At 41.5% G+C, this 25,272-nt stretch overlaps 1 protein-coding gene across 4 annotated transcripts in view; it reads left to right on the top strand.

Moving 5' to 3' along the window:
• Positions 1 to 25,272, top strand: part of col4a6 (collagen, type IV, alpha 6) — a 393,865-nt gene that overhangs the window by 334,790 nt on the left and 33,803 nt on the right. For all 4 annotated transcript variants that reach the window (XM_059651363.1, XM_048544120.2, XM_059651362.1 and 1 more), the window contains 8 exons: positions 468 to 611; positions 1,992 to 2,105; positions 6,436 to 6,617; positions 9,665 to 9,728; positions 16,394 to 16,468; positions 20,339 to 20,446; positions 20,925 to 21,032; positions 23,023 to 23,094. In XM_059651363.1, coding sequence (XP_059507346.1) covers positions 468 to 611; positions 1,992 to 2,105; positions 6,436 to 6,617; positions 9,665 to 9,728; positions 16,394 to 16,468; positions 20,339 to 20,446; positions 20,925 to 21,032; positions 23,023 to 23,094 — 867 coding nt within the window. The remainder of the gene's footprint in view (positions 1 to 467; positions 612 to 1,991; positions 2,106 to 6,435; positions 6,618 to 9,664; positions 9,729 to 16,393; positions 16,469 to 20,338; positions 20,447 to 20,924; positions 21,033 to 23,022; positions 23,095 to 25,272) is intronic.

The following is a 25,272-nucleotide window of genomic DNA, read 5'->3' as shown; positions in this document are numbered from 1 at the left end:
TCGGGTTTGTACCTCGTTTGTGGAAAAAAGCATGGATGAAGTAGCTTTTCCTTGTTCCATGCTTTCTAGTGCTGTCACCTTTGTTGTTCGTGCGATTTTATGTTGAGCTGATAAAAACAACCAGCTTACTTGGCCAAGATCCATTTTCTCAGCGAGTCTATTTACAAAGGTACATATATTTGTACTTTACAGTTTAATTTTCATCCGTCATGAAAACTGACGTCTGTGTGCCTGTGTCCTCATTCTCCACAAGCATTCCATTTTTATGTGTTTGCATGGAACAGATGAAAAGTTTACCATCGTTGCGTGCCTCCACAGTTGGGCACTGTATGTCTCTTGTTGGCTCAATACTTCCTGACCATATTGTTTCTGTTTTAATATTTACTATCTTTCCATTTCACTGAGTAGAGTTTGGCCACAGATTGAAGTTTATATTGCATGTTCTTTTCTATCTTGATTTACCACAGGCGAGAAAGGCTCTCCTGGCGTAGTTGGCTTCCCAGGCATTCCTGGTTTACAAGGTCGGCCAGGGTTTGATGGAAACAAAGGAGAAATGGGTAGCCCAGGTAGACCAGGCTTCCCTGGTTCCCAAGGCAGGAAAGGAATAAAAGGTGAGCTGCAATTCCAAAGCAGATTTGTCCTTCTTCTAAGTGGATGCCATTTCCATCAGCTTGTTTCAGGTAGATAAATTAATAAGCCTTTTGGCTGGGACTGCCTTAAATGACAAATAAGAATGGCATACAATGTAAGATGCAACATACTTGTAGCTTGTATTGTGTGTGCGTAAAGCAGAATCTGAAGGGGTGATTTTAACTCCATCTGACTCGTGGAAACTGGTTGAAGTACCCAGATTATTTGGTCACCTAGCCTGAGTTCTTGTTCCTTATTTTAAGATGTTATTTTGATTGGGCGTATGGTGCATGGGACATCGAGCAGTATCCTTCTTGAAATCTGTGGATGGTTCTTCAATGGTGTTACAGGCAATGTTTAATCATAGAATCTCTACAGTGTAGAAGCAGACCATTTAGTCCATCAAGTCCACACTGGCCTTCTGAAGAGCATCCCACCTAGCCCTACTCCACCCTACCTTATCCCTATAACTTTACATTTCCCGTGGCAAACCCACCTAGCCTGAACATCCCCAAACACTGTTGGCAACTTAGCATGGGCAATCCAACTAACCTGCAGGGTTTTGGACTGTGGGAGTAAACTGGAGCGCACAGAAGAAACCCATGCAGAGACAGGAAGAATTTGGAAACTCCACACAGTCACCCAAGGAGAATGTGCAAACTCCAAACAGGCAGTTACCTGGGTCCTTGATGCTGTGAAACAGCAGTGCTAACTAATACAGCCTTCTCCTGCTTTGCAGTTCCTCTCCACTCCACTACTCCCACTCCTAGCATTCCCACATGCTTGGCTATCAATTGGCAGCATCCTTAGTTCAGACAGTGTGCTCCTACCCATTGATGGCGAAGAGGCTCACAGCATTGAGACCTAGGAGGTAAAACTTGCAGGCCTCTAACAAGCAACAAAACCTTCCAGTTTTCTTTGTTTTCCCATGATTGAGTACAGTGGTCAATTGTAGCCTGTTTCTGTAATGGTGTCTGAGTGGAGCTCAACAAATTTTTCACCAAATGTGAATAAAGCATTTATAATTAAAAGGTTCAGTCTACGTCAAGCGCAACATCCACTCATTAAGCTAATAGAGAAACATGTATATCATAAACCAATTTCAAATACAATTTTATTTGATTGGCACAAACCAATGTTCAGATGTGTAATAATTTCTTTGACAATATTTGGACCAGTTCCGGACCATTTGATAATTGAAGCCATTCTAACAATGCCCAGCTTATACGGAAAATTGTTCTCTGTGCTTTGGATACATTTAATGTCTTAGATTTCACGTGAATAATTTTTATGAGACAGTTAAATTCCCATTCATGTGTGCAATTGGCTGTTTACTACTTGATGCCTTTGTTCTCCTTCAGGTGATAGGGGTGACATTGGATTCCCCGGGCCTCCACCTCCTTTTAGAGGTGGCTTTCCAGGACCAAGAGGTGACCCTGGTAATCCTGGGAATCCAGGCTTCCCTGGGATGAGAGGTAATCTGTTTTAAATTTTAATATTTTTACCATCTTGTCTGATTTTGATCGGATGTAGCATTTTGATGGTAGATGCATGCGGTACTTGAATACCTGCTGTGGCTTCATTTTATAGTTGCACCTTTCTTGGATCCATCAACATGCAGTCGGCCAGCACACGGCTATTCATACAGGCCCCAGAAATCCACGTTAGGGCCTCAGGCCTCCAGTACATCTTTGATGTGCTTGAGCCTGTTGTGCATCCAGACTGAGGAGAGCAGCTATCGGTTTGGGGTGTGGAAGGAAGATCGGGTAACTGGGGCTGTGGGAGTGGGTGATGACCATTGAGATGTGGAGTTAGGGTTGGGGGACGCACATCTGTTTCTCCTGGCTTCACGTAATCATAGAGAATTACAGCATGGAAAGAGGCCTTTTTGATCTGTTGTGTCTTAATTCAGGAAGTCCCTCCTTAATGGCATTGTGGGTCAATGCACAGTAGGTAGAATGAAGTGTTTCAAGAAGGTAACTCACCACCATCACCTCAAAGGCAACCAGGGTCGGACAATAAATGCTGGGCCAGCCAGCAACATCCAGATCCCAAAAATGATTAAAAAAAAAAATCAGTAACCTGTCCACTCAGTCCCTTTATCCAGCCATTGGCCCACGGCTTCATTTGCTTCAGCACTTCAAATGTTCATCTAAATACTTCTTAAATGTTGTGATGGTTCCTGCTTCTATCATCCCTTTGGGCAGTGAGTTGCAGATACCCAGCCAAGATTTTCTTAAAAACCCCCAGGCCCCTAAAATTGATGTCACTGTCTATGCCAGCATTTATTGTCCATCCCTAATTTAAAACTTGCTGTGTAAATCAGATCAGATAAGGATTAGTGAACCAGATGGGTTTTTCCTACAACCAACATTGTTAGAGTTTTAAATCTAGATATTTATTGAACTCAAATTCCATCACCTGCCATGGCAGGATTTGAACCCAGGTCTCTGGAACATTGCTTGAGTCTCTGACTCAAAAGTCCAGCAATAATATCCCTGGGCCATCAACTTCCCTGTGATTGCTACCTATCAATGCCACTCATAATTTTGTACACCTTAAACAGGTTCCCCCCTTCAGCCTTCCCTGGTCTCAGAAAAAGAAAATAACTGGGCCTATCTAAAGTGTGGTGAGGAAATACTGTCCACTATTTCGGCTGTGACCTAACTAGCATCTCGTACAGCTCCATTGTAACCTCCTTGCCTGTGAATTCGATACTTATAACTTATAAAGGCAAGTATCCCATACACTTTCTTAATGATATTAACCACCTGTCATGTTATCTTCAAGGATCCATGGACGTGCACAGCAAGGGCCCTCTGATCCTCTATACTTCCAAAGGTCCTACCATTCATCGTGTACTCTTCTGCCTTGTTAGTCCTTCAAAATATATCACCTCCCACTTTCCCCCATTAAATTCCATTTATCATTGTTCTGCCCGTCTGACCAGCCCATCTGTATCATCCTCTAGCTTAAGGCTTTCCTCCTTGCTACTTACCACACGTGCCACCAATTTTCATGTCATCTGTGAAAGTACTGACCAGACCCCCTCAGGATTAAGGTGAAATCTGAAATGGTACACTATCACATGTAAAAATGTAGAAAAATCATAATAAAGCCAAAAAATAACAGGATTTGCTACTTGCCTTTACCTGGAACAAGTGTCATGCACTGACAAGTGCTCAGGGAGAACAGTGAGAATTACGTCTGATAAGAAGGCTGAAACGAGTGATAAATCACGTAAAAACATTCAGAGAGATTACGCAGACAATTAATGAATGTATTCACGTATTGTGCCAACTGCATCCTCCTCAGAAGTACTTCAATAATTAGATTTTCTCTAACACAATGTCCAGTTATAGATATTTAATTTTAACCGGATATCTTTACTTATGTGGTCAACGTCTTGAAATAGCTTCAAAGTAAGATGACAACCCTGGAATTAATTTTGGACACCATGATCCCTAAGGGGTTCTTTCTGGAAGGATTAAATATTGGTTTACGCATTTGTACTCATCATTTAATCTTGTGATTTGCTGGTTTAATTAAATGGACAAGGTATAATACTTTAGCTAGTCTGTTGTTATTCTGGCATAAACTCTGTAAAATCTTCATAAAATCAGATGACACCATTTAATCCTTCTTTGTTATAAAATATTGATGGTGTTTGGAGATCTACACTAGTACTATATTTGGATTAAAATGACTATCATTTACCAATGACCTCCCAGATCTGTGTCAAGTGACCTTTCCCATGAGGTGCACACACGACAGGCAGCCACCCTATTGACACTTCAGTAATGAAGCTATTCTCATCAAACTGTTGCCTCTTCAGCTCAGAACACGGTGTCAGAAATAGAACTGAAATTGATTGTGTAAAAATTCACAGCTGCTGGCAGGATGACAAAAGAATGTTCAGAGTGAAATCTGCTATAAGCAACTCAAATAAATGAAAGTATCACAAAAGAACAGCATACATTTGAAACACAGGTAAGAGATAATGGCAGCAAATTTACTCCCCCAGGTCCAGTCAAACTGAAAGGTGGCCTGAAGCAAAATTGTCAATTTTCCCATGCACAATGACTAATTTACAAAATAACAACATATATGTTTAAAAATCCAGAGCATTTACATATTGCTATATGCTAATCACTATTAAGAAGAGACTATTTCATGGTTCTCACTTTGAATCTTCTCTTTGAAGAATGGAGTGAGCCATCTGCAGAAATTTGATTTGATTTAATTTATTGTAGTCATATGCACCTAAGTACAGTGTAAAGCTTTGTTTTGTGAGCAGTACAGGCAGATCATAGTAAACAGATCAGACGGTGTTTAGACAGTGAGGTATATGAGGTTACAGCTGCACAGGAGGTGCACAAAGCAGGATTAGCATCAGCAAGATCAACATTGTTTGAAGTTAGAGAGCCCATTCAGTGGCCTCATAATGGCAGGGAAAAAAACCGTACCTGAAATATTTGGTGCATGTGTTCAATCTTCTGTATCTTCTGTCTGACAGGAATACTGAGCTATGGCTCTTTTTGCTCATTTCCTTCTCTACACCAGTGGACACAGAATTGACAGTGACACTGAAGATGTAGTAGAAAGGTCTTATTGTCTCTTTCTGACCTATTATAAACATTGCAGAAAATACCCAAATTTAGGTCAATGTCTGGACTGTTATTCGTCATCCAGGTCTATTGACGTGAGCTAAACTTAACACGCATGGGACAGGGTTCCAGTTGGTAGTGTTTTTTATCACACAATTTACATAAAATTGACATAACAAGCATGCAAGGTTGCAGAATTTCAAGCACAAACTCAGGTCATTACAAGCTGAGTTTCTGAAAACTTTTTCCCCAATTTAATATCTTTTCATAGGAACGGGCCATGTTCACGAAATGGATCATATTCCCACCAGTGGGGTTTTCTGCTAATTGCACTCACTCACGGGCCTTCTAGGAGACTTGGGAATCTTTTGAATGTAGTGACAAAAATGAGCACTCTTTGTAATGTTTTTAAGTTTTTTTTATTTAATGCAATATGAAGCTGACAAGTGCACTCCCAATCTGAGCAGCAAATATTTTAACTATTCTCATTTAACCAAGGTGGTAGCAGAGTATGGCTCCTGAGCCAGAGTCCGTCTGCTCTGACTGATTTTCTTTTCTTTTTTTTCTCTTTTCTTGGTTTTTCATCATCTCCTATTTTCCTTACTTACCTCCTGACCTTGGATGGCGTTTGTCAGTGGACTTCACTGACCTTCAGTGAACCCAGTGCAGAGGATCGTAGGCCCGTCACAGACCTTTAGCATTCATAAAACTGGCACTGTGTGGTGTGACATTGTACACTTTTCATTGTACTTGTGTACCCCGCACTTGAGTACACATGACCAAGTAACCTAAATCTAAATTTAAATCCAAATCTATTTGAAGTCAGCTTACTCGCAAAGTTTTGATGACTACCATTAAAAAATATTTTATTGTAAACCCGATATTGCATGCATTTACCAAGATGCTCCAATTTACCATTCTTGAATATATTTTAAAGCACTTTTTATTTTAAGAAAAAGAACAGTTTTAAACTGTTGCTCAGTTCTACTTGTCCGTGACAAAGTTTACATTTTGTGATATGAAAGTGAGCTTGAGAGAAGATTGGGAGGGGTAAATGTTTTTAAGAATATTTGCTTTAAATGTATAGAATTTTATTTACACATTGCACCCATTTTTCCAATTTCACTGAAAGTGGAGACATGATCTCACGGAATTCATTTTAAATGCTAAAACGAACACTGTATTTGCTTTCAAACAGGAGACAAAGGTTTTCCAGGGTCACTTGGTCGCCCTGGACTCCCAGGACCAAGAGGCCGTTCTGGGTTCGGGAAAGGTAGACCAGGTGATCCGGGGCCTCCAGGGTATTCTGGACCACCAGGACAACCAGGGCTGAAGGGCTCCTTTGGCATTATTGGATTCCCTGGATCGACAGGAGAATTGGTAGGGATCCTGTTCAATCTGTGTCACTTCTTTGCCAAAGAAACTTGCTCATTTTCTATCCTCCAATTGTAAAGGCAGTCAGTCAGGCTGAATTAGGTGGATAATGGGGGCAAGAAAATGCTCTTGTTTACATAACATCACAAACCTCTGGCATCTCAAAGCACTTTACAATCAATTAAATACTTTTTTAGAAGTGTAGTCATTGAGGTAATGCAAAAAAAAATAGCAATTGATTCCTGCACAGCCAGCAGTCTGATACTGTAATGTGATATTGACTAGAAAATCTGACATTGTATTATCTTGTAGCAGATACTGAGGATGACTTCCTGACTCTTCTTCAAAATAGTACCATCTAGTACCATAGTAAATAGTTTACATCTACCTGAGGGCCAATGGGGCTTTGGTGTAATGTATCAGTCAAAACCAATAACACCACCAGCAAAGCAACACTCCCTCAGTATTACGCTGGAGAGTTAGCACAGATTCTGCGCTCAAATCTCCAGAGTGGGCCTTAAACTCTCAACTTTGTGATTCAAAGACAAATGCTACAAAAGTGACCACAGCTAAAATCATCCTTTGAATCAATGATCATTCTTTGTATGTGAATTCAGCAGGCAGATACCTATAAGCTGTAGGAGACATAGAGATATTCGCTCTTATTTGACATCTATTAGGAGTTGCTGACCTGGAGCAGAGCCTCTGATTTTCATCTTGGCACAGACCAGGAATCAAATCTGGGATCATTTTGAACAGTTTCATTCCATCAGGAATGAACTTACACACCAACCTAGTTTACTACTGTAACTAGTGTTTTACAATTGATTAAAAAAACAAGTAGAACATAACTCATCTGGAGATGACAGCAACATACTCATTCCACATAGTCATCTGTAGTTTCTGAAGGTTATGTTTATTTCGGTACATTTTGATTGAAATCAGCAATCCCAGTGATTGTGGATTGTGGAATTTCATACTCAAATTAGGTCCAGAGCAAATCAGGTTTCTGTGACGATTTGCATAGGTTCTGCCCACAAAATAAATTATAACAGTAATTTAATTCACCATTATTGCTGGATTCCAATAATTCTGTCAACTTCTAAACCTTTGCCCTTAAAGTGATCTTTTAGTCACAATGACACCAAAAAATACAATTTAAAAGCTTTGAATTATTTATGATTTATTAAAAAAAACTATGGTTCTGAAGGGTTTTAAAAATCATGCTCAGTCACTTAAAATGGTGTTATGGTGCTCAGTTGGAGGATTGACATTGATTAAAAATGTTGATGTTTTTAAGTGCTATTAATTAAACTGAACCAGGTTAGCACTCTTTAATGTATCAAAAAATATTGTTGAAGCCAAAGACAATTTTAAAAAAATTAAGATGCAGCCCAATTTTACATTTGGTGATATGTAAATGATGATGTGTGCTCCTATTACCAGAAGCAGAAGCTTTACCTCAGAATAGTCAGAATACATATGTAAAAATAAGTTTGATTTGTTTGCTAAACTGCATTAAGTACTAATGTATGCATGTGCAGTTTAGGAAAATATATTGAGCTTACCTGAAGATCTCTACAAACGATAGATAGAAATGATTGATTTTGAAATATTTTCCTCAAAGCATTTGAAGGATTCATATTGCCTTCAAAATAATGCAAATTTACTTCATGAAAAAATTATTAACCTTCTGAATATGGAGATGTTCCTAAGTGAAGTTTTACCATGTGACATTGAATTTGTCTTTGACATTCTGCACCGATAGTTGATTCTATATTGTCCTGATTAATTTGATTCTCTGAGGTCAAGACAACAGGATTTGACCCTTCTTTAGGGCTCCATTAATGTAGCTCTTGCTTCGGTTGTGAATAGCCCATAGTTGTTACTTGTTGTCTAACCTTTCTCGTTATTGGGAAATACCTTTTACATTGACTTGGCTGAGTGTATCCCGCTAACCTTTCGAACTGGAGCACTGAATTGATCTAAGTGATCTTGTCCCACTCATTCCATATCAGAAACTTGAGAAAGTGCACAGCCAGCACTGTGAGCTTCACAAGTGGCCTAGTGGTATTATTGCTAGAGTATTAACCCAGAGACCCAGGTAATGTTCTTAGGATTTGGGCTCGAAATCCATCATGGTAAAATTTGAATTCAATAAAAGTCTGGAAATACAACTCTAATTGTTTTACCAATGTCCTTTGGGGAAAGAAATTGCTGTCCTTACCTGGTCTGGCCTACGAGTGACTCCAGACCCACAGTAATGTGGTAGACTCTTAACTACCCTCTGGGCAATTAGGGATGGGCAATATCTGCTGGCTACCCTGTGAATTTTTCATTTAGTGGTGCAGAATGGTGGTGGTGGTGTGTTTGAGACTGGGTGATTAGCAAAGAAGAGGGTTCAAACCTGCATCCATTCAGTCAATAAGATTGCAAGATGAACAGAACTCCATCATGCCAAGATAACATCACTCAGTAAGATTCAGAAGTCAGCAGAGTGTAGAAGGGAGCTTGTATCATCACACAACAGTGCTGTAGCACACTTCACATTATTATACTGACTAATTGGTTGACTGTTAATTATTTTGTTTGATTTTAACTTCGTTGTTATGTAAACTCAACGACAAAAGTACAGGAGTACAATGAAAAGTGTACAAGGCACCATCCTATGTACAAGTACCTGGGCACAGAATCATAAAAACAAGATAGATAGAAAGAACAAAGTTAAAAGTTAAACATTGCAGTAATTATAGCATAGCATAAAACATATGAAATAAGGTTGAAAGTTACACATTGCAGACCTTCTTAGCTTTAAGTAGAAATTAAGGAAATAATGCTGGAAGTTCAAATATTACAGTCTTTCTTAGTCATGGTGGGATCGCGTCAAGATGGAAGATGAATGGTGGTCATTATAAGATGCATTATGGATAATTAAAACAATTCCTCAGGTTTGTCAGTAGTTTGACATGGTAAAACTATGTTGGAATGTGGATTAGATGTCATGAATCTTGAATACCCACCTGGAGCTCACTGTACAATATTTTATTTAACAGGGTAATGTTGGTCTACCAGGTCCTCCTGGGTACCCTGGTGAATGGGGTCTTGTTGGTCCAAAAGGTAAGAAGTTGGCCAGCTCTGCTTCGCTCCAGTTTCTCTTTGCTGTGGGACAATTGTTCATTGCACTGTATGGTCTCTTCAAGGTCACCGTGAAGCTGCTCCTGTGCACGACATTGGTTGTGTCATAGCCTGTTTGTTTCTTCCATGCTAAATCCTGGATTGCTGTGCTGTTACAAACCCATGCAGATTAGAATGAAGATTGCTCCTTACCCATTGCTACTTCCATGAATTAAACATTTGACTCCTTACTGGAATTTTTGCTATAATTGATATAACAAATTTCAAATGTACATTTGTTTTGCTCAACTCTCAATTTAAGAAACAAATCAAACAGCGCTTGGTAATACCAGCCTCTGTGAGTTACTTGTGTTCCACTGATCCGTGGGATTGGCAATTCAGTGGTAAATAGAATCAAACCTGTGACTCACCATTCTATGAGGTCACAAATTTAACAACATGGGAGGAAACTGCGTCTCTGTTTATTTTGAAGGAGTTGGAGGAACATCAGTTGACTGCAATATTGTTCAGCAAAGTGGTTTTAAAACATCTAAATTACTGTAGGTTTATAGAGACAAATAGAATCGTAAAAGAAATAAAATATGCCGCAATTGTATAAATCATTTGTTCAGCCCCAGTTGGAGTACTTTGGATCAGTCCGGGTACCACACTGCAGAATGGCCCTAGAAAGTCAAAGAGGACCTTCACCAGAATGTTACAATAGATGAACTTGAAATGTTAACAATGTTCTCCTTGAAACAGAGAAGGTGAAGAGGTAACCTAATAGAGGTTTTCAAGATGATGGGACAGAGATAAAGAGGAATAAAAACAGAAGTCGCTGGAAAAGCTCAGCAGGTCTGGCAGCATCAGAGAAAATCAGAGTGGACGTTTCGGGTCCGGTGACCCTTCCTCAGAACTGTGTGAGAGATGAGGAGGAATTTCTTCTCTGAGTGTAGTGAATCATTACCTCAAAAGGATATCAAGACTAGGACATTAAACATACTCATGGCTGGGATAGATTTTTAATCAGTAAAGGAACCAAAGATTGTGAGGGAAAAGGCAAAGTAGAATTGTTGATTATTAGATCAGCAATTATCTCATTGAATGGCAGAACAGACTGAATGAGTGGAAGCCTATTCCTACATCTTATGGTCTTATAGTGGTATATTTGGGAGGGCAGGTGAAATAATTCCACAGAGGCTGGTATGCCACCACCAAGTCACCCTTTATTTAGATATGGAAAATCCTTGACATTGATCCAGCTCCCTCAGAGTAGCTCTCAGAGTGAGCAGAACTTCTGACACTCCCTGACTGAATCAGGTTAACAGCCCTCAACAGGGGACAGATATTCTGTGAGGTCCGCCTGACTAACCTCATTACAGCCACAGCAGGTACACTTGATCAACTGCCAAGCCACACACTGCATCTGACATCCTGTGTATAGGAGTTCCGTGACTCTGCCTCTTACTTACAACTCTAAGTAGCTGGTTATGCACAAGTGTGCAGTTTGTCAGTTTCGGCAAGAATGTGACCTTCCAATGAAACCTGGGAATGACAGATGAGGCAGAGGATCCGAATAACTCAATACAATGATACCTTGGAATACAGAGATCTGGAAGGTGTGTGCAACATCCAGGATACTGCCGTAACACAAAGGTGCCAACTTTGTCTGGTGGCAAAAGTAGCAGAGATGTCCAAAATGCAAAATTCTGCTCCTGAACACATTATCTCCCATTTTCATCAGGGAAAGAATGGGAGCAGGGAATGTTTCACACCTGTATGTTTTACAGTAGTAACAGACCATGTAAATCATCAGTTGTCTCCACTGAAGTAGGCTTTTGGTAGCTTTAGAGTGTGAAGTCCAAAGTATGCTGATGAAATCTGAAAAGAGAGGATCTGAACATGGTGGGTTTATTTAGATAGTCAGGGTACCTCTTTTGAGAGATAAAGTACTCCTTTCTATTTGGTGCCAGGATACTTTTTGTAGAGGTTGGGTGCTCTTTGGGGAAGACTTGAGGAGATAAGGTGGCTTTTGGACCTGTTAAACAAAGACATAAATGCACATTAAAATTGAATAAACATGTTACTGTCAAACTCATTGCAACTGCCAATTCAATTGCCAAATAACATATAAAATAAAACTGTCACATGGAACCTGTCAAAAGGATCAGGAGGAAACTGTCAAAATCACCTAGCAAAGGAAACTGCCAATGCATTTAAAAAACCCATTTATAAAATCACATCTGGGAGGGTTAAAATGGAAAGGTTGCTTGCTGCTGCACTGTGACTGTTCACAAATTCCTGAGGTCTCCATTTTTGGATTACTGCTACAGGACTGATTCACAACCATCCATTCTCACAGTAGGGTCCCAGCTATTTCACAGTTTGCTAATTACAAGTATTTTCACATGCTTTGAAATCAGACGATAAGAAACTGCTAATTCTTATAAATGATTGTGCATTTGAATTAAATGAGTTGAAGGCCTCGTGCAAGTTGAAGGAATGTGAATATAGTAATTATGAACGAAACCAGGAGTTACAGATCAGAATAAGGCTATTCAGCCCATCAGTCTGTTCCAACATTCAACCCTGGCTAATATGTTTCTGAACCCCATTCTCCTGCCCTCTCCCTATAATCTTGATCCCCTTAATAATCAAGAAACTGTCTGTCTCTGCCTTAAATACTGCTCAAAGAGTTCTAACAAATCTGAAAAGCATGCCCTCCCCTTGATGACGACACACTGATTCAGCCCTATTTTAATGTGCACTTCCAAGCACTCCACAATCTCATCCTTATTAATTGACTCTTAAAATCTTGCCAACGACTGAGGTCGGGCTAATCGGCTGATAGTTTTCAGTCCTCTGCCTCTGTCCCTCCCTTCTGAAACAGGGGAAACATTAGCTATTTTCCAGACCATTCCTAAAAGATCGGCACAAATGCCTCTACAGTGTCCTCAGCTATCACCTTCAGAACTCTGGGGTATAGTTTATTTAGCCTGGGAGATTTATCGACCTTGTGAACTTTCAGCTTCCCAGCACCTTCCCCTTAGCGATGGCCATAGCATTCACCTCTGACCCCAAATCTCATGAAGTTCTGGTATGCTGCTGATGTCTCCTACTGTGATGCAAACTACCTATTCAGTTCCTCCACAATTTCTTTGTTTGCTATTATTACTTGTTTAGCCTCATTTTCCAGTGGTCCAGTGTCCATTGTTGCCTTTGTCTTACCTTTTATAGATCCAGAAAAAAGCTCTTGCAATCCCTTTTTATGTTACTCGCTACAGAGCTCTCATATTCCAACTTTTCCTCACTTACTTGCTGTTTTTTCTTTGTGGTCCTCTAATGCTTTTTAAAGGCTTCCCACTAAACTTTAAAACATTGTATGCATTTCCTTTAGTCCAATATCCAATAGACAACCATTTTCATGTGGACAGTCACCTTAATTTCTCTGCACCAACACCCCAATTCCCCTCCTTTCCATTCGTACCTACCTCTCTCTGAATTGACTGCTGTCAGAGCCAACCCTGACTTTATAACTAAACCTGCTAACATGGGTGGTACTGTTGTTATTTGGCATACTGACCTCTACATTGCAGAGATTGAGCATCAGTGTTTGGGCTCTTCCTTCCTTTCTCTCTCAGACCATGACTGTTCTGTTGAACATCAGGCTATTATGTCCACAATGATCACTAATCTCATTTCAATTAGTAATCTCTTCACTCCACCCTGTCCCCAACTACCTCCAAGTTCATTGACCCCCAACCCAGCACAGCCCGTTTTTACCTCCTTCCCAAAATCCACAAACAGATTTACCTGGCCCTACCCATTGTTTCTGCCTACTCGTGCCCCACAGAACTCATCTCTTTCTACTTCTTGTTCTCCCCTTGTCCAGTTCTTTTCCATGTACATCTACAATTCCTCTGACACTTTATGTCACTTTACTTCAGAATTTCCAGCTTGTGGCCTCCTGCTGCCTTTTCACCACAGATGTGCAATCCCTTTAACATTCATCCCCTATCAGATAGTCTCAGAGTTCTCTGCCTCTTTCTGGAAAAAAGGCCTGAACTGTCCCCATCCCCCACCACCCTCTTCTGCCTGGCTGAGCTTACCCTCACTGTGAACAATGTTTCTTTGAACTCCTCTCACATACTTCAGGTGAAAGGTGTGGCCACATGTACCTGCATGGGGGTGGAACATTCTATGTTCCAGTCCTGCTCTGGCCCCCACCCACAACTCTTTGTCCACTACATCGATGATATCATCAGTGCTGCTTCCTTCCCTTATCCAAATGTGTAAAAATTTATCAATTTTGTTTCCAATTTCCACCCTGCTTTCACCTTCACTCGGTCCATCTCTGATGCCTCCCTTCCCTCCCTTGACATCTCTGTTCCATTCCGGGATGGGCTGGCCACCAATGTCAAGTACAAATTCACTGACTCCCACAGTTACCCGGATTATACATCCTTAAACTTCTCTTCCTGTAAAGACTCCATTCCATTCTCCCAGATTCTCTGCCTGTGGCTCATCTGTTCTGATGGTGCCAACTTCGACAAGGTGCCTTCCAAATGCCCACCTTCCTCCTCAATTGAGGATTCCCCACCACAACAGCTGACAGGGCCCCAGCCGTGTCCCACCCATCTCCCACAGTTTGGCCAACACCCGTTTCTTCCCTTCTACAATACTGATAGTGCACCCTTTGTCCTCACCTACCATCTCCACCAGCACCCACATCCAAAGGATCAACATCCATCACTTCCAGTGGGATGCCACCACCAGTTACACTTCCCATGTCAGCCTTCTGCAGGGATCGTTTCCTCCAGGACACCCTGGCCAGTTCTCCTTCACACTCAACACGATCCCACAGCCTCATGGCACATTCCCCTGCAATCGCAGAAGGTGAAACACCTGTTCACTTACTTCCTCCTTTTCCACTGCCCAAGGCCCCAGTCACACCTTCCAGGTGAAGCAGTGAGTTACCTGGATTTGTATTCTCTGTTCACTATCGGATCTCCATTGAGAGACAAAAGGCAGACTAGGTGAATACTTTGTGGGACACCACGTTCTGCCCGCAAAAAGGACCCTGATCTTCCAGTTGCCTGCTATTTCAGCACCCCACCTCCTTTCCTGGCTCAACGTCTCTGTCTCAGGTTTGCTGCAGTGCTTGAGCAAAACAAGCTGGAAGAACAGCATCTCATTTTCTGCTTGGGAACCCTGCAGCTTTCAGGACTCAATGCAGAGTTCAATAATTCTAGGGCTTGAGCACTTTCTCTCATGTCCTTGCTCAACTCCCACACCCTAGACCTTGTCAGCACATAGTCAGTTACCAAAGCCAACCCATTGTCAGCTACTAATAGTCCCTATACACGGCTATTCATTCTACCTGGCTGAACGTCACCCATTCCTTTGTCTGCCCAACTACTGTTCTCTCTTTCTGGGCTTTATCTCCACCCTTCTCCCCAGCCCATCTCCAGCATATATACCAATCTTTCTGCAGCTACCATTAGTTCTGAAGAATGGTCACAGCACCCAAAATGTAAATTCTGTTTTCTGTCCACAGATGCAGCCAGACCTGTTGGGTTTTTCTAGCAATTTGTACTTTTGTCTGTGAGGCATTTTTAAAGGGTAGGATTTCATCTCTCTCTGTGCTCCCAACCCTGGAGCAAAATCAGGGCTCACCGAGGCAAATGACCAGTTACCTGCGACATAATTGAAGATTTCACAAAGTATAAGCCCCATCATTAGTTATAGAACATTGTAGTAAAACATGCCATGACAGCAGGTTCCCTGTTGGAATACCTCCATATGAGATGGCTGGGAGATAAAAAGTCTATTCTTTTTCACAGGTAGGTCCAGACTCAAAGCTCATTTATGTAATGGCATTGGCAAAAACCCAAGTGAAAGGTGAGGACATTGGTTTCACTGGAAGAATTGTTGAGACTTGGAGACCTCAACCTGAAAACGTGTTGGAAGCAGATTGCTTAATCAATTTTAAAAGGAGTTGGAAATATATTCGAGGGCGAAGATTTCATTGGGCAGTAGGCAAGATGCAAGGATTTGTGAGAATAAACATTACTGTTCTTTTAAAGAACCAGCACAGGCACTTTGAACTGAATTGACTCCTGTGTTGTTAACTTTTATGATTCTATGATGACCACAACAGGGTGAGATTAATATCAGTAGAATGGCATTATGTTTTTAACTTCAGTTATGGTTGAGGTTTATTAAGTATGTGTTGCAGTTTTGACAGTCCAATCATATTAATTTAGGATATCTGGTCGGCATGGATGAGTTGGACTAAAGGGTCAGTTACAATGCTTTACAGCTCTATGACCCTATTGCATTATATCTTTGAAGTAATCACAAACCTTTTGAGCCTTTCTAAATTCTTTCTTACAGTGGTTGAGATGGTAAGAATAACTTCTGGTGGAATTATTACATCACTGATTCATTTCTTGTTTCCTTCAGTGGCTCAAGTCTTGCAGCAGTGGAGCATCTTGTATGATGTTAGACTGTTTGCTGTAGACTTCAGTGCAAATGTTTTGAATCTAAAAGCTTGCAATAAAGTCTATGCAATCCCAGTGTTTATCATATTGGTGAAATTCCTCTATTAAAATATGAGGGTTCATTATTATATACACCTCACGGAAGATTGTCTTTTGCTGATACAGGTGAACCTGGTGATCGACTAGCTGTGCCAGGCCTAGTAGGAAGAAAAGGAGAACGTGGGCAACCAGGGTATCCAGGTGAGGTAACTGGTGTTTTTCTCACATGAGATGCACATTATCTTGCATTCAGTGTCCCTGTTGCTACTCTGCTGAAGGTGGAGCCTATCAAGCCTTTTGACATCAGTGACCTGACTGGATAATGGGAGTGGGACTTTGGGTAGCAGTAGGCTGGTGGGATTTGTCACCAGCAGAAAACCCAGCAGTCCATGTGTGCACAGCAAGTTCTCACAGATAACAGCGTGATAATGACCAGATAATCTGTTTACATGGTTGGGGGATGAATATTAGTCAGGATGTCATAGTCTTGTCATCCCTGATATCAACTTAGTGAACCTCAGCTGCATTTCCTCTATGTCAAGAATGGCCTCTCTTAGGTAGAGAGATCAAAGCTGCCTTAATACTCTAGGTGTGGTCTCATCAAAGCCCTGTACAACTATAATAACACATCCCGACTTCTGAATTGAAATCCTCTTGAGGTGAAGGCCTTTTTATTTGATCATTTGTGGGAAGTGGGCGTAACTGGATGGCCAGCATTTCTTGCTCATCCCCAATTCCCCTCAAGAAGGTGATGGTGAGCTGCTTTCTTGAACCACTGCAGGCCACCTGCTGTTGGTTGACCCACAATGCCATTAGGGAGGGAATTCCAAGACTTTGACCCAGTGACAGAGAAGGAACAGCGATATATTTCCATGTCAGGATGGTGGGTGGCTTCGCAGGGGGATGCTTGAAAGTGGTGGTATTCCCATATATCTGCTGCCACAATCCTTCTGGATGGAGTGGTCATGAGTTTGGAAGATTCTGTCTGTAGATCTTTGGTGAATTTTTGCAGTGCATCTTGTAGATCATATACACTGCTACTACTACAGTGGTTGAGGGAGTGGATGCTTGTGGATGTAGTGCCAATCAAATGGGCTGCTTTGTCCTGGATGGTGTCAAGCTCTTGTGTTGCATTCATCCAGGCAAGTGGGCAGTATTCCATCACACTCCTGACTTGTGCCTTGTTGATGGTGGACAGGCTTTGGGGAGTCAACAGCATAAGACCATAAGACCATCAGACATAGGATTGGAAGTAAGGACATTTGGCCCATCAAGTCCACTCTGCCATTTAATCATGGCTGATGGGCATTTCAACTCCACTTACCTGCACTCTCCCCGTAGCCCTTAATTCCTTGTGAGATCAAGAAATTATAATCTCTGCCTTAAAGACGTTTAATGTCCCGGCCTCCACTGCGCTCCGTGGCAATGAATTCCACAGGCCCACCACTCTCTGGCTGAAGAAATGTCTCCTCATTTCCATTCTAAATTTACCCCCTCTAATTCTAAGGCTGTGCCCATGGGTCCTAGTCTCCCCGTCTAACAGAAACAACCCCCCAGCGTCCACCCTTTCTAAGCCGTGCATTATCTTGTACGTTTCTATCAGATCTCCCCTCAACCTTCTAAACTCTAATGAGTACAATCCCAGGATCCTCAGCCGTTCATCATATATTAGGCCTACCTTTTTAGGGATCATCCGTGTGAATCTCCGCTGGACACGCTCCAGGGCCAGTATGTTCTTCCTGAAGTGTGAAGCCCAAAATTGGACACAGTGTTCTAAATGGGGCCGAATTACAGCTTTATAAAGTATCAGAAGCACATCACTGCTTTTATATTCCAACTCCCTTGAAATAAGTGACAACATTGCATTCGCTTTCTTAATCACGGACTCTACCTGCAAATTAACCTTTAGAGAATCCTGGACCAACACTCCCAGATCCCTTTGTACTTCGGCTTTATGAATTTTCTCATCGTTTAGAAAATAGTCCATGCTTGTATTCTTTTTTCCAATGTGCAAGACCTCGCACTTGCTCATGTTGAATTCCATCAGCCATTTCCTGGACCACTCTCCTAAACTGTCTCAATCTTTCTGCAGCCTCCCCACCTCCTCAGTACTACCTGCCTGACCACCTAACTTCGTATCATCGGCAAACTTCACCAGAATGCCCCCAGTCCCTTCATCCAGATCATTAATATATAAAGTGAACAGCTGCGGCCCCAACACTGAACCCTGCGGGACACCACTCGTCACCGGTTGCTATTCCGACAAAGTGCCTTTTATCCCAACTCTCTGCCTTCCGTCAGACAGCCAATCCTCAATCCAAGCCAGTAGCTTACCTCGAACACCATGGGCCCTCACCTTACTGAGCAGCCACTCAGCAAGAGGTACTATTGTACCATTTGATCTCCTAAATGCTTGCTACATTTGCCTGTTTACTTTCAGTGACTGATGTACAAGGACATCCAGATTCCTTTGTATAACTACATTTCCAAGTATATCGCCATTTAAATAATACTTTCTTTTTGTTTTTCACACCAAAGTCATAACTTCACATTTAAACACATTGTATTGCATATACCTTGTGTTTGTTTGCTCACTCAACTTGTCTAAATCAGTTTGAAGGCTCTTTGCTACATACTCCTCACAGCTCACCAGACCTACCAATCTTGTGTTGTCAGCAAACTTGGAAATGTTGCATATGGTTTCCTCATCCAAGTCATATCTATAAATTGTAAATAGCTGGGGCCCAAGCACTGATTGTTTCAGACCCAACTGGTCACTTCCCGCCACCTGGGAAAATGACAATTTGTTCCCACTCTCAGTCCATACCAATATATTACCCCTTATCCTTTCTGCTTACATTTAGTTCCTAATTTTGTTGAGGGACGTTAGCAAAAGCCTTCTGAAAATCAAATGCATCACATCTGCTGGTTCTCTCTCATCTATTCTAGTCATATCCTCAAAAAAAATCTCCAGTAGATTTGTTAAGCGTGATTTGCCTTTCATAAACCCATGCTGGTTTTGTCCAATCCCATTAATGCTTTCAAGTGTTCTGTCATTGCACCTTTTATAACAGACTCGATAGTATTTTTTCGAGTACTGATGTTAGGCTAACTGATCTGTAATTATCTGTTTTTTCTCTACCTTCTTAAGTAGTCTGATTACATTTTCCACACTACAACCTGCAGGAACTGCTCCAGAGTCTGTAGAACATTGGAAGATAGCCACCAATGCATCCAATATTTCCAGGGCTACTTCCTGAAGTACTCTGTAGATTGTCAGGCCCTGGTGATATGTTGGTCTTTAGTTGCATCAATTTCCCAACACCATTTCCCTTCTAATATTGATTTCCTTCACTTCCACCCTTTTACTAAATCCTTGGTCCCCTAACATTTCTGGGAGGTTATACATGTCCTCTTTTAGGAAGACAGAAACAAAGTATGTGTTCAATTCTTCTGCCATTTCTCTATTCCCCATTATAATTTCCCCAGCTTCTGACTGTAAGAGATCTACATTTGCCTCAATCTTCTCTTTGCATCTTTATAAAAGCTTTTATGACGAGTTTCTGTGTTTGCTGCAGTTTTACTCTCGTACTCTATTTTGTCTCTCTTGATCAAAACATTTATCCTTGTTTGCTGAATTCTGAAATGCTCCCAATGCTCAGTCTTGCTTCTTTTTCTGATTCTCAGTTAAGAGCAGATAATGCCCAGAGGTTGTTAGCATTATTTACAACTTTTCTCAACTGTTCTCTGGAGCGTACAAAAATTGTTGGGCAGGAAAATACTGGTCGCTGTGTATAACGTTACTTCATTCATGCAAAAAATATTCCCTCCTCACCCAGAGACATGAAATCCACTGGAAGAGATAGAGTGCAAAGTTTTAAAAAGACCAGGCCAATTGGAGGAGAGAAATCTTGAAAATACTTCCTGACTCCCCTTAGCTGATAAAAACTAATCCAAGACAGCACGTTAATCCTGACTTCTGTTCATAGCATCAAGTTGTTCCTCCCAATCATTGGAAGTTATTCTTATATTTTAGATGCTTAATCTTGCTGTTCCTTTCTAAAATTTCAGGTGAAAGAGGGCAGACTGGTTTGCGTGGTGATCCTGGTCTCTCGGGTAGCCCTGGGCCTCCTGGACTTAAAGGATTACCAGGTGAAAGAGGTCGACTGGCTGGCCAAGGTGAGAATCTTATAAAATATTGTTTGACCATGGAAGTGTGGCATAGAGGAGATCATTCACCTCAACAGATCAGCATCATTTCTTCGACAGAATCTATCAGTCTTATCCTGTTCCCCTTACTATCTCCATCTGATGTCATATATCGACTTATTTTCTCCTCTCCTAACATTGTTTGATGAAAGGCGCCTTCTTTGTGCAGAATAGCTGAAGACTGAAGGAAATCAAGCTCATGACCTATTGTTCAGATGTCACAGACATGTACAATTTCAAATGGGCATGTCATTGGCTGTGGTACTGTTCTGATGTTTGTTCTGTGCCTGCTCAGTAGGATTGCTTCAGTGAGTATAAACTGATCTGCGTGATCACGAGGTTTCCCAAGGTGCAATGTTTCTCAGCTTCATCAAAGCCACAGCGATAAGGACGTTTCAAAAAATATTATTTTGTAATCATCTCACCAATCTGTTTCTTCTGTGCGTAGGTGCTCCAGGGCTGCAAGGGCCATCTGGGAATTCAGGTTATCAGGGACCTCGAGGATATCCAGGTCCCCCAGGACCTCCAGGTCGACCTTATCAACCAGGACAGAAAGGTGCCGACCATAACTATCTTACTCTTACACTTTGATATCAGAAGGATTGTAGTCAATTAAAAAGACAAGTCATCCTATTTATGTTAGTCTCATACCCAGATCCTGGGTCAGGGTGCAGACAAATCATTGCATTGTCAACTTCTTTTCACATTCCATATTACTCTCCTCGCTGCATTGGTCATCAATTCACCTCTCATGGATGTGAACCCAAAGACTGCACTGTATTCTGATCACTCCAAGCTTGAGATTGGTTTATGTATTCTTCAAAGAGTAATAATACTGATTCTCTCCATCCTATCAGATCTGTTAGGATACCCTTTCCTCTTTCAGGTCCCTGCTGTGTCTCTGACAGGCTGTAGAGACAGGCTGTACCTGCAACTTAAGGGGATTTCCCACTCGTGGATCTAAAGCAGATCTTTCCATGCTACTGGTGTGTGTCTGCCTTGCGCACATATTCGATATAACGATGGGGATAGACTGAAATGTACATCGCTATGGCTGCCTGCAGCTGATTCTGGGGCAAGGAGAGTCCATGACATTGAGAAGCAGTCGAAAAATCACTACCCACCATCAAGTTAACATAGAACATACAACAGTACAGCAGAGTACAGGCCCTTTGGCCCATAAAGCTGTGCTGACCTATTATCCAACTCTAAGGTCAAACTACCCTGCATAACCTACATTTCCTACATTGTAGTTGTCCTGTGACATGTCCACAGACTGTCTAACTTGCAGGAGTCTAAGCACAAACCTCAACACACAATCACTTTAAGGATCTCTTTGTGGAGGTGATCAAGGGAAACAACAGGGAAATTGAATGAGGAGCCTGGGAATGCAGCCTCTCATCTCCTTACCATTCTCATTTTGCACCCACTGAGGTGCCAGTTTTGGACTGGCGTGGACAAAGTCTGAAGTCACACGACACCAGTTTATAGTCCAACAGGTTTGTTTGAAATTACAAGCTTTTGGAGATTGAAGACTTCACCTGGTGACTTAACTACATGTAACATTCAATACATTAGATTTTCCACCAGATAACTTTCCAACTCCCTCTTAATGTTACTGATACTTCAACCTCAGTCACAGCCCATTCCAAAACTTCTACCAGCTCCATTCATTTCTCCCTTCTGCATTTTCTTCCATATCCCTTGGTGTCATTCATTGAACCATAATATAGTTTCTCAGATGTCAGTTTAAGGATCTTAAATGTCTGGCGTACTTTCTTCCAATATCCCTTAATTTGACTTCATTTCCATCAAACCTTCCTTCGCCCAATATTCTTTGTGAGATAAAACCTACTTAACTGGATGCATCATCCTCGGTACAGCAACTGCTCTACCCAGGACTGTCAGGAACTACCAAGAGTTGTTGACAAAGTCCAGTCCATCGTGCAAACCAACTTTCCATCCACTGGAGATAACACGGTGTGAAGCTGGATGAACACAGCAGGCCAAGCAGCATCAGAGGAGCAGGAAAGTTTGACGTTTCGGGTCGGGTCCCTTCTTCAGAATTGGCTCTATTTACACATCTCGCTGCCTCGGAAAGGCAGCCAACATAATGAAAGACCCCTCCCATCCCAGTGATAATCTCTTCCAACCTCTACCACTGGAGCAGAAGATAGAAAACTTAAACACGTTCAAGACCAGCATTTTCTCTGCCGTTTTTAGATTTCTGAATGGACCACTCAGATTTCAAATCTAATGTTGATCTTGCTTTTGTGCACGTTTTTTGCAGCCATAACTTTGTATTCTTCATTCTGTTCAATGATCTTTGTATGTTTTGCCTGTGCTGTACTTAGGTACATGTGACAATTTTTAATAAATCAAATCAAATAGGTTTTTGATACTATTATAGTGCATCTGGCACTTTACTGGGGCTCATTGATGCTTGAGCAAAGGGTATCTGGTCGTGTAGCATTAAGTAACTATTAGTGGTTTGGCGTTAATTTAGTTCGCTGTATCAATAATAACATTTGGTTTTGTTCCACCAGGACTCCCAGGCTCTCCAGGACTAGATGGTTTGAATGGTTTGCCTGGACCTAAAGGACCCAGAGGAACACCAGGTACTTAGTAATAGGAGCTTCATTAAATTCTGTTTGGGATTAAGATATTGCCTGATCCCTATAAGACCATAAGACCTGGATGGCACGGTGGCTCAGTGGTTAGCACTGCAGCCTCACAGCACCAGGGGCCCAGGTTCATTTCCAGCCTCAGGCTACTGGTTGTATGAGTTTGCACATTCTCCCCATGTCTGTGTGGGTTTCCTTCACGTGCTTTGGTTTCCTCCCACAGGCCAAAGATGTGCAGACTAGGTGGATCAGCCATGCTAAATTATCTATAGTGTATACAGGTGTGGAGCCTTTTGGGGAATGGGTCTGGGTGGGATGCTGCAAGGGGTGGTGTGGACTTGTTGGGCCAAAGGGCCTGTTTCCATACTGTAGGGAATCTAATCATTTAGGAGCAGAAGTAGGAATCCTAGCACACGTTGACCTAAAGTTTCTTATTGAGGCATAGAGAGTGCATTTCTACTCTTCCTGGTCCCATAAGAAGTTTTTTATTTATGAAAAGGAAAAGATTTTGTCTTGTTATGGCCCAGTTTCTGCTACTTTTGGACTGAAGCAAGACATGATTGGCTGATTTTAATTGTCAATTTAGTCAATTTTAGTCAGGCAATTAGTGTCAAAATCATCACCTTTGTTTGGTTTCTGAATATGAAGTCATAAGAAAAGTAATGCAATTTTTTAAACATATTGTATAATGTTCGCTGTGAATTCATTTAATGGACTGACTCAAAGCAATGACACTCAATGAAAACTATTCACAAAAATCTAAAGACCTCTGTGAACTTGCTCCTTCCCAAAGACATGTTTAATGTTGTGTTAAAAACATCAGCAGCAGTGAAGTCAACAAGCAGACTCAGCAACCAATCAGATTAAACTGTTCTCACAAGCAAAACTCACTGATCCCTTTTACATCCGATTTTAAATTTTACAGACAGAGAATGAAATAACTAGTGCGTACGCATGGGATTGAACTGAAGTGTAAAGTAGATAAACTGTAAATACAGAGATAGTGGGAACTGCAGATGCTGGAGAATCTGAGATAACAAGGTGTAGAGCTGGATGAACACAGCAGGCCAAGCAGCGTCAGAGGAGCAGGAAAGTTGGCATTTCGGGCCAAGACCCTCCTTCAGAAAAAGAAGGGTCTAGGTCTGAAACGTCTGCCTTGCTGCTCCTCTGATGCTGCTTGGCCTGCTGTGTTCATCCAGCTCTACACCTTGTTATCGCAAACTGTAAATACAATACTGTTTTTTTAAAGTGAAGTTTCTTAAAACATTAGCAAAATTTTACATTCAGTAAATTGGAAATTCTACCTTTAGAAGGCCTGAGTGCAAGATCCATCTGTCCTGGAAATGTGCCATAGCATGTCTAGCTTGGTTGATTAAAATAAGAATTAAGCTTTCACAGCCACTAAGACTGTTCATTAATAATTATGAAACCTGGAGACATTGAAAATATGAGCAGGAGTAGGCCATTCAGCCCTTTGAAGCTGCTCCAATACCCCAATTTAATATCGTCATAACCAATCATTCAATTCAGTATCCTGTTCCCACTTCCTCTCTCATTAAAGATCCAGTTACACTTTTGTGAAAAACGGATCCAGGATTTTAAAGGGATTTGACAGTGAGACCAAGAGTGCAAGAATAGGAGCTCTCATCTCTTCATTAAGTTCCAGATGATAGCATTTTTTTCCTTTATTCATAAGATATAACTGGCTAGGCTAGCATTTATAGTGCAGAGGATTGCTAAGGGTCCATTACGTTGCAGTGGGTCTGGAGTCACAGGAAGGCCAGAGATCAGCTAAGGAGGCCAGATATTTTTTTCCCCTAAGAATCATTGGTAAATCAGATCACTTTTGCAACTATCAGCAGTGGTTACATGGTTACCATTAGTCTAGCTTTTAATTACAGATTTTCATTGATTTAACTCTCACCTTCTGTCACATAGGTTGAAAACCAATGTTTCCACAACATTAAGATAATAAAATGTGAGGCTGGATGAACACAGCAGGCCCAGCAGCATCTCAGGAGCACAAAAGCTGACGTTTCGGGCCTAGACCCTCCTCTGACGAAGGGTCTAGGCCCGAAACATCAGCTTTTGTGCTCCTGAGATGCTGCTGGGCCTGCTGTGTTCATCCAGCCTCACATTTTATTATCTTGAATTCTCCAGCATCTGCAGTTC

The sequence above is a fragment of the Stegostoma tigrinum genome, chromosome 15 (genome assembly GCF_030684315.1).
Source record: "Stegostoma tigrinum isolate sSteTig4 chromosome 15, sSteTig4.hap1, whole genome shotgun sequence".
NCBI classification, from domain to species: domain Eukaryota; kingdom Metazoa; phylum Chordata; class Chondrichthyes; order Orectolobiformes; family Stegostomatidae; genus Stegostoma; species Stegostoma tigrinum.
Note: the sequence above shows the minus strand (reverse complement) of the source record. Positions and strands in the feature narration are given on the sequence as shown.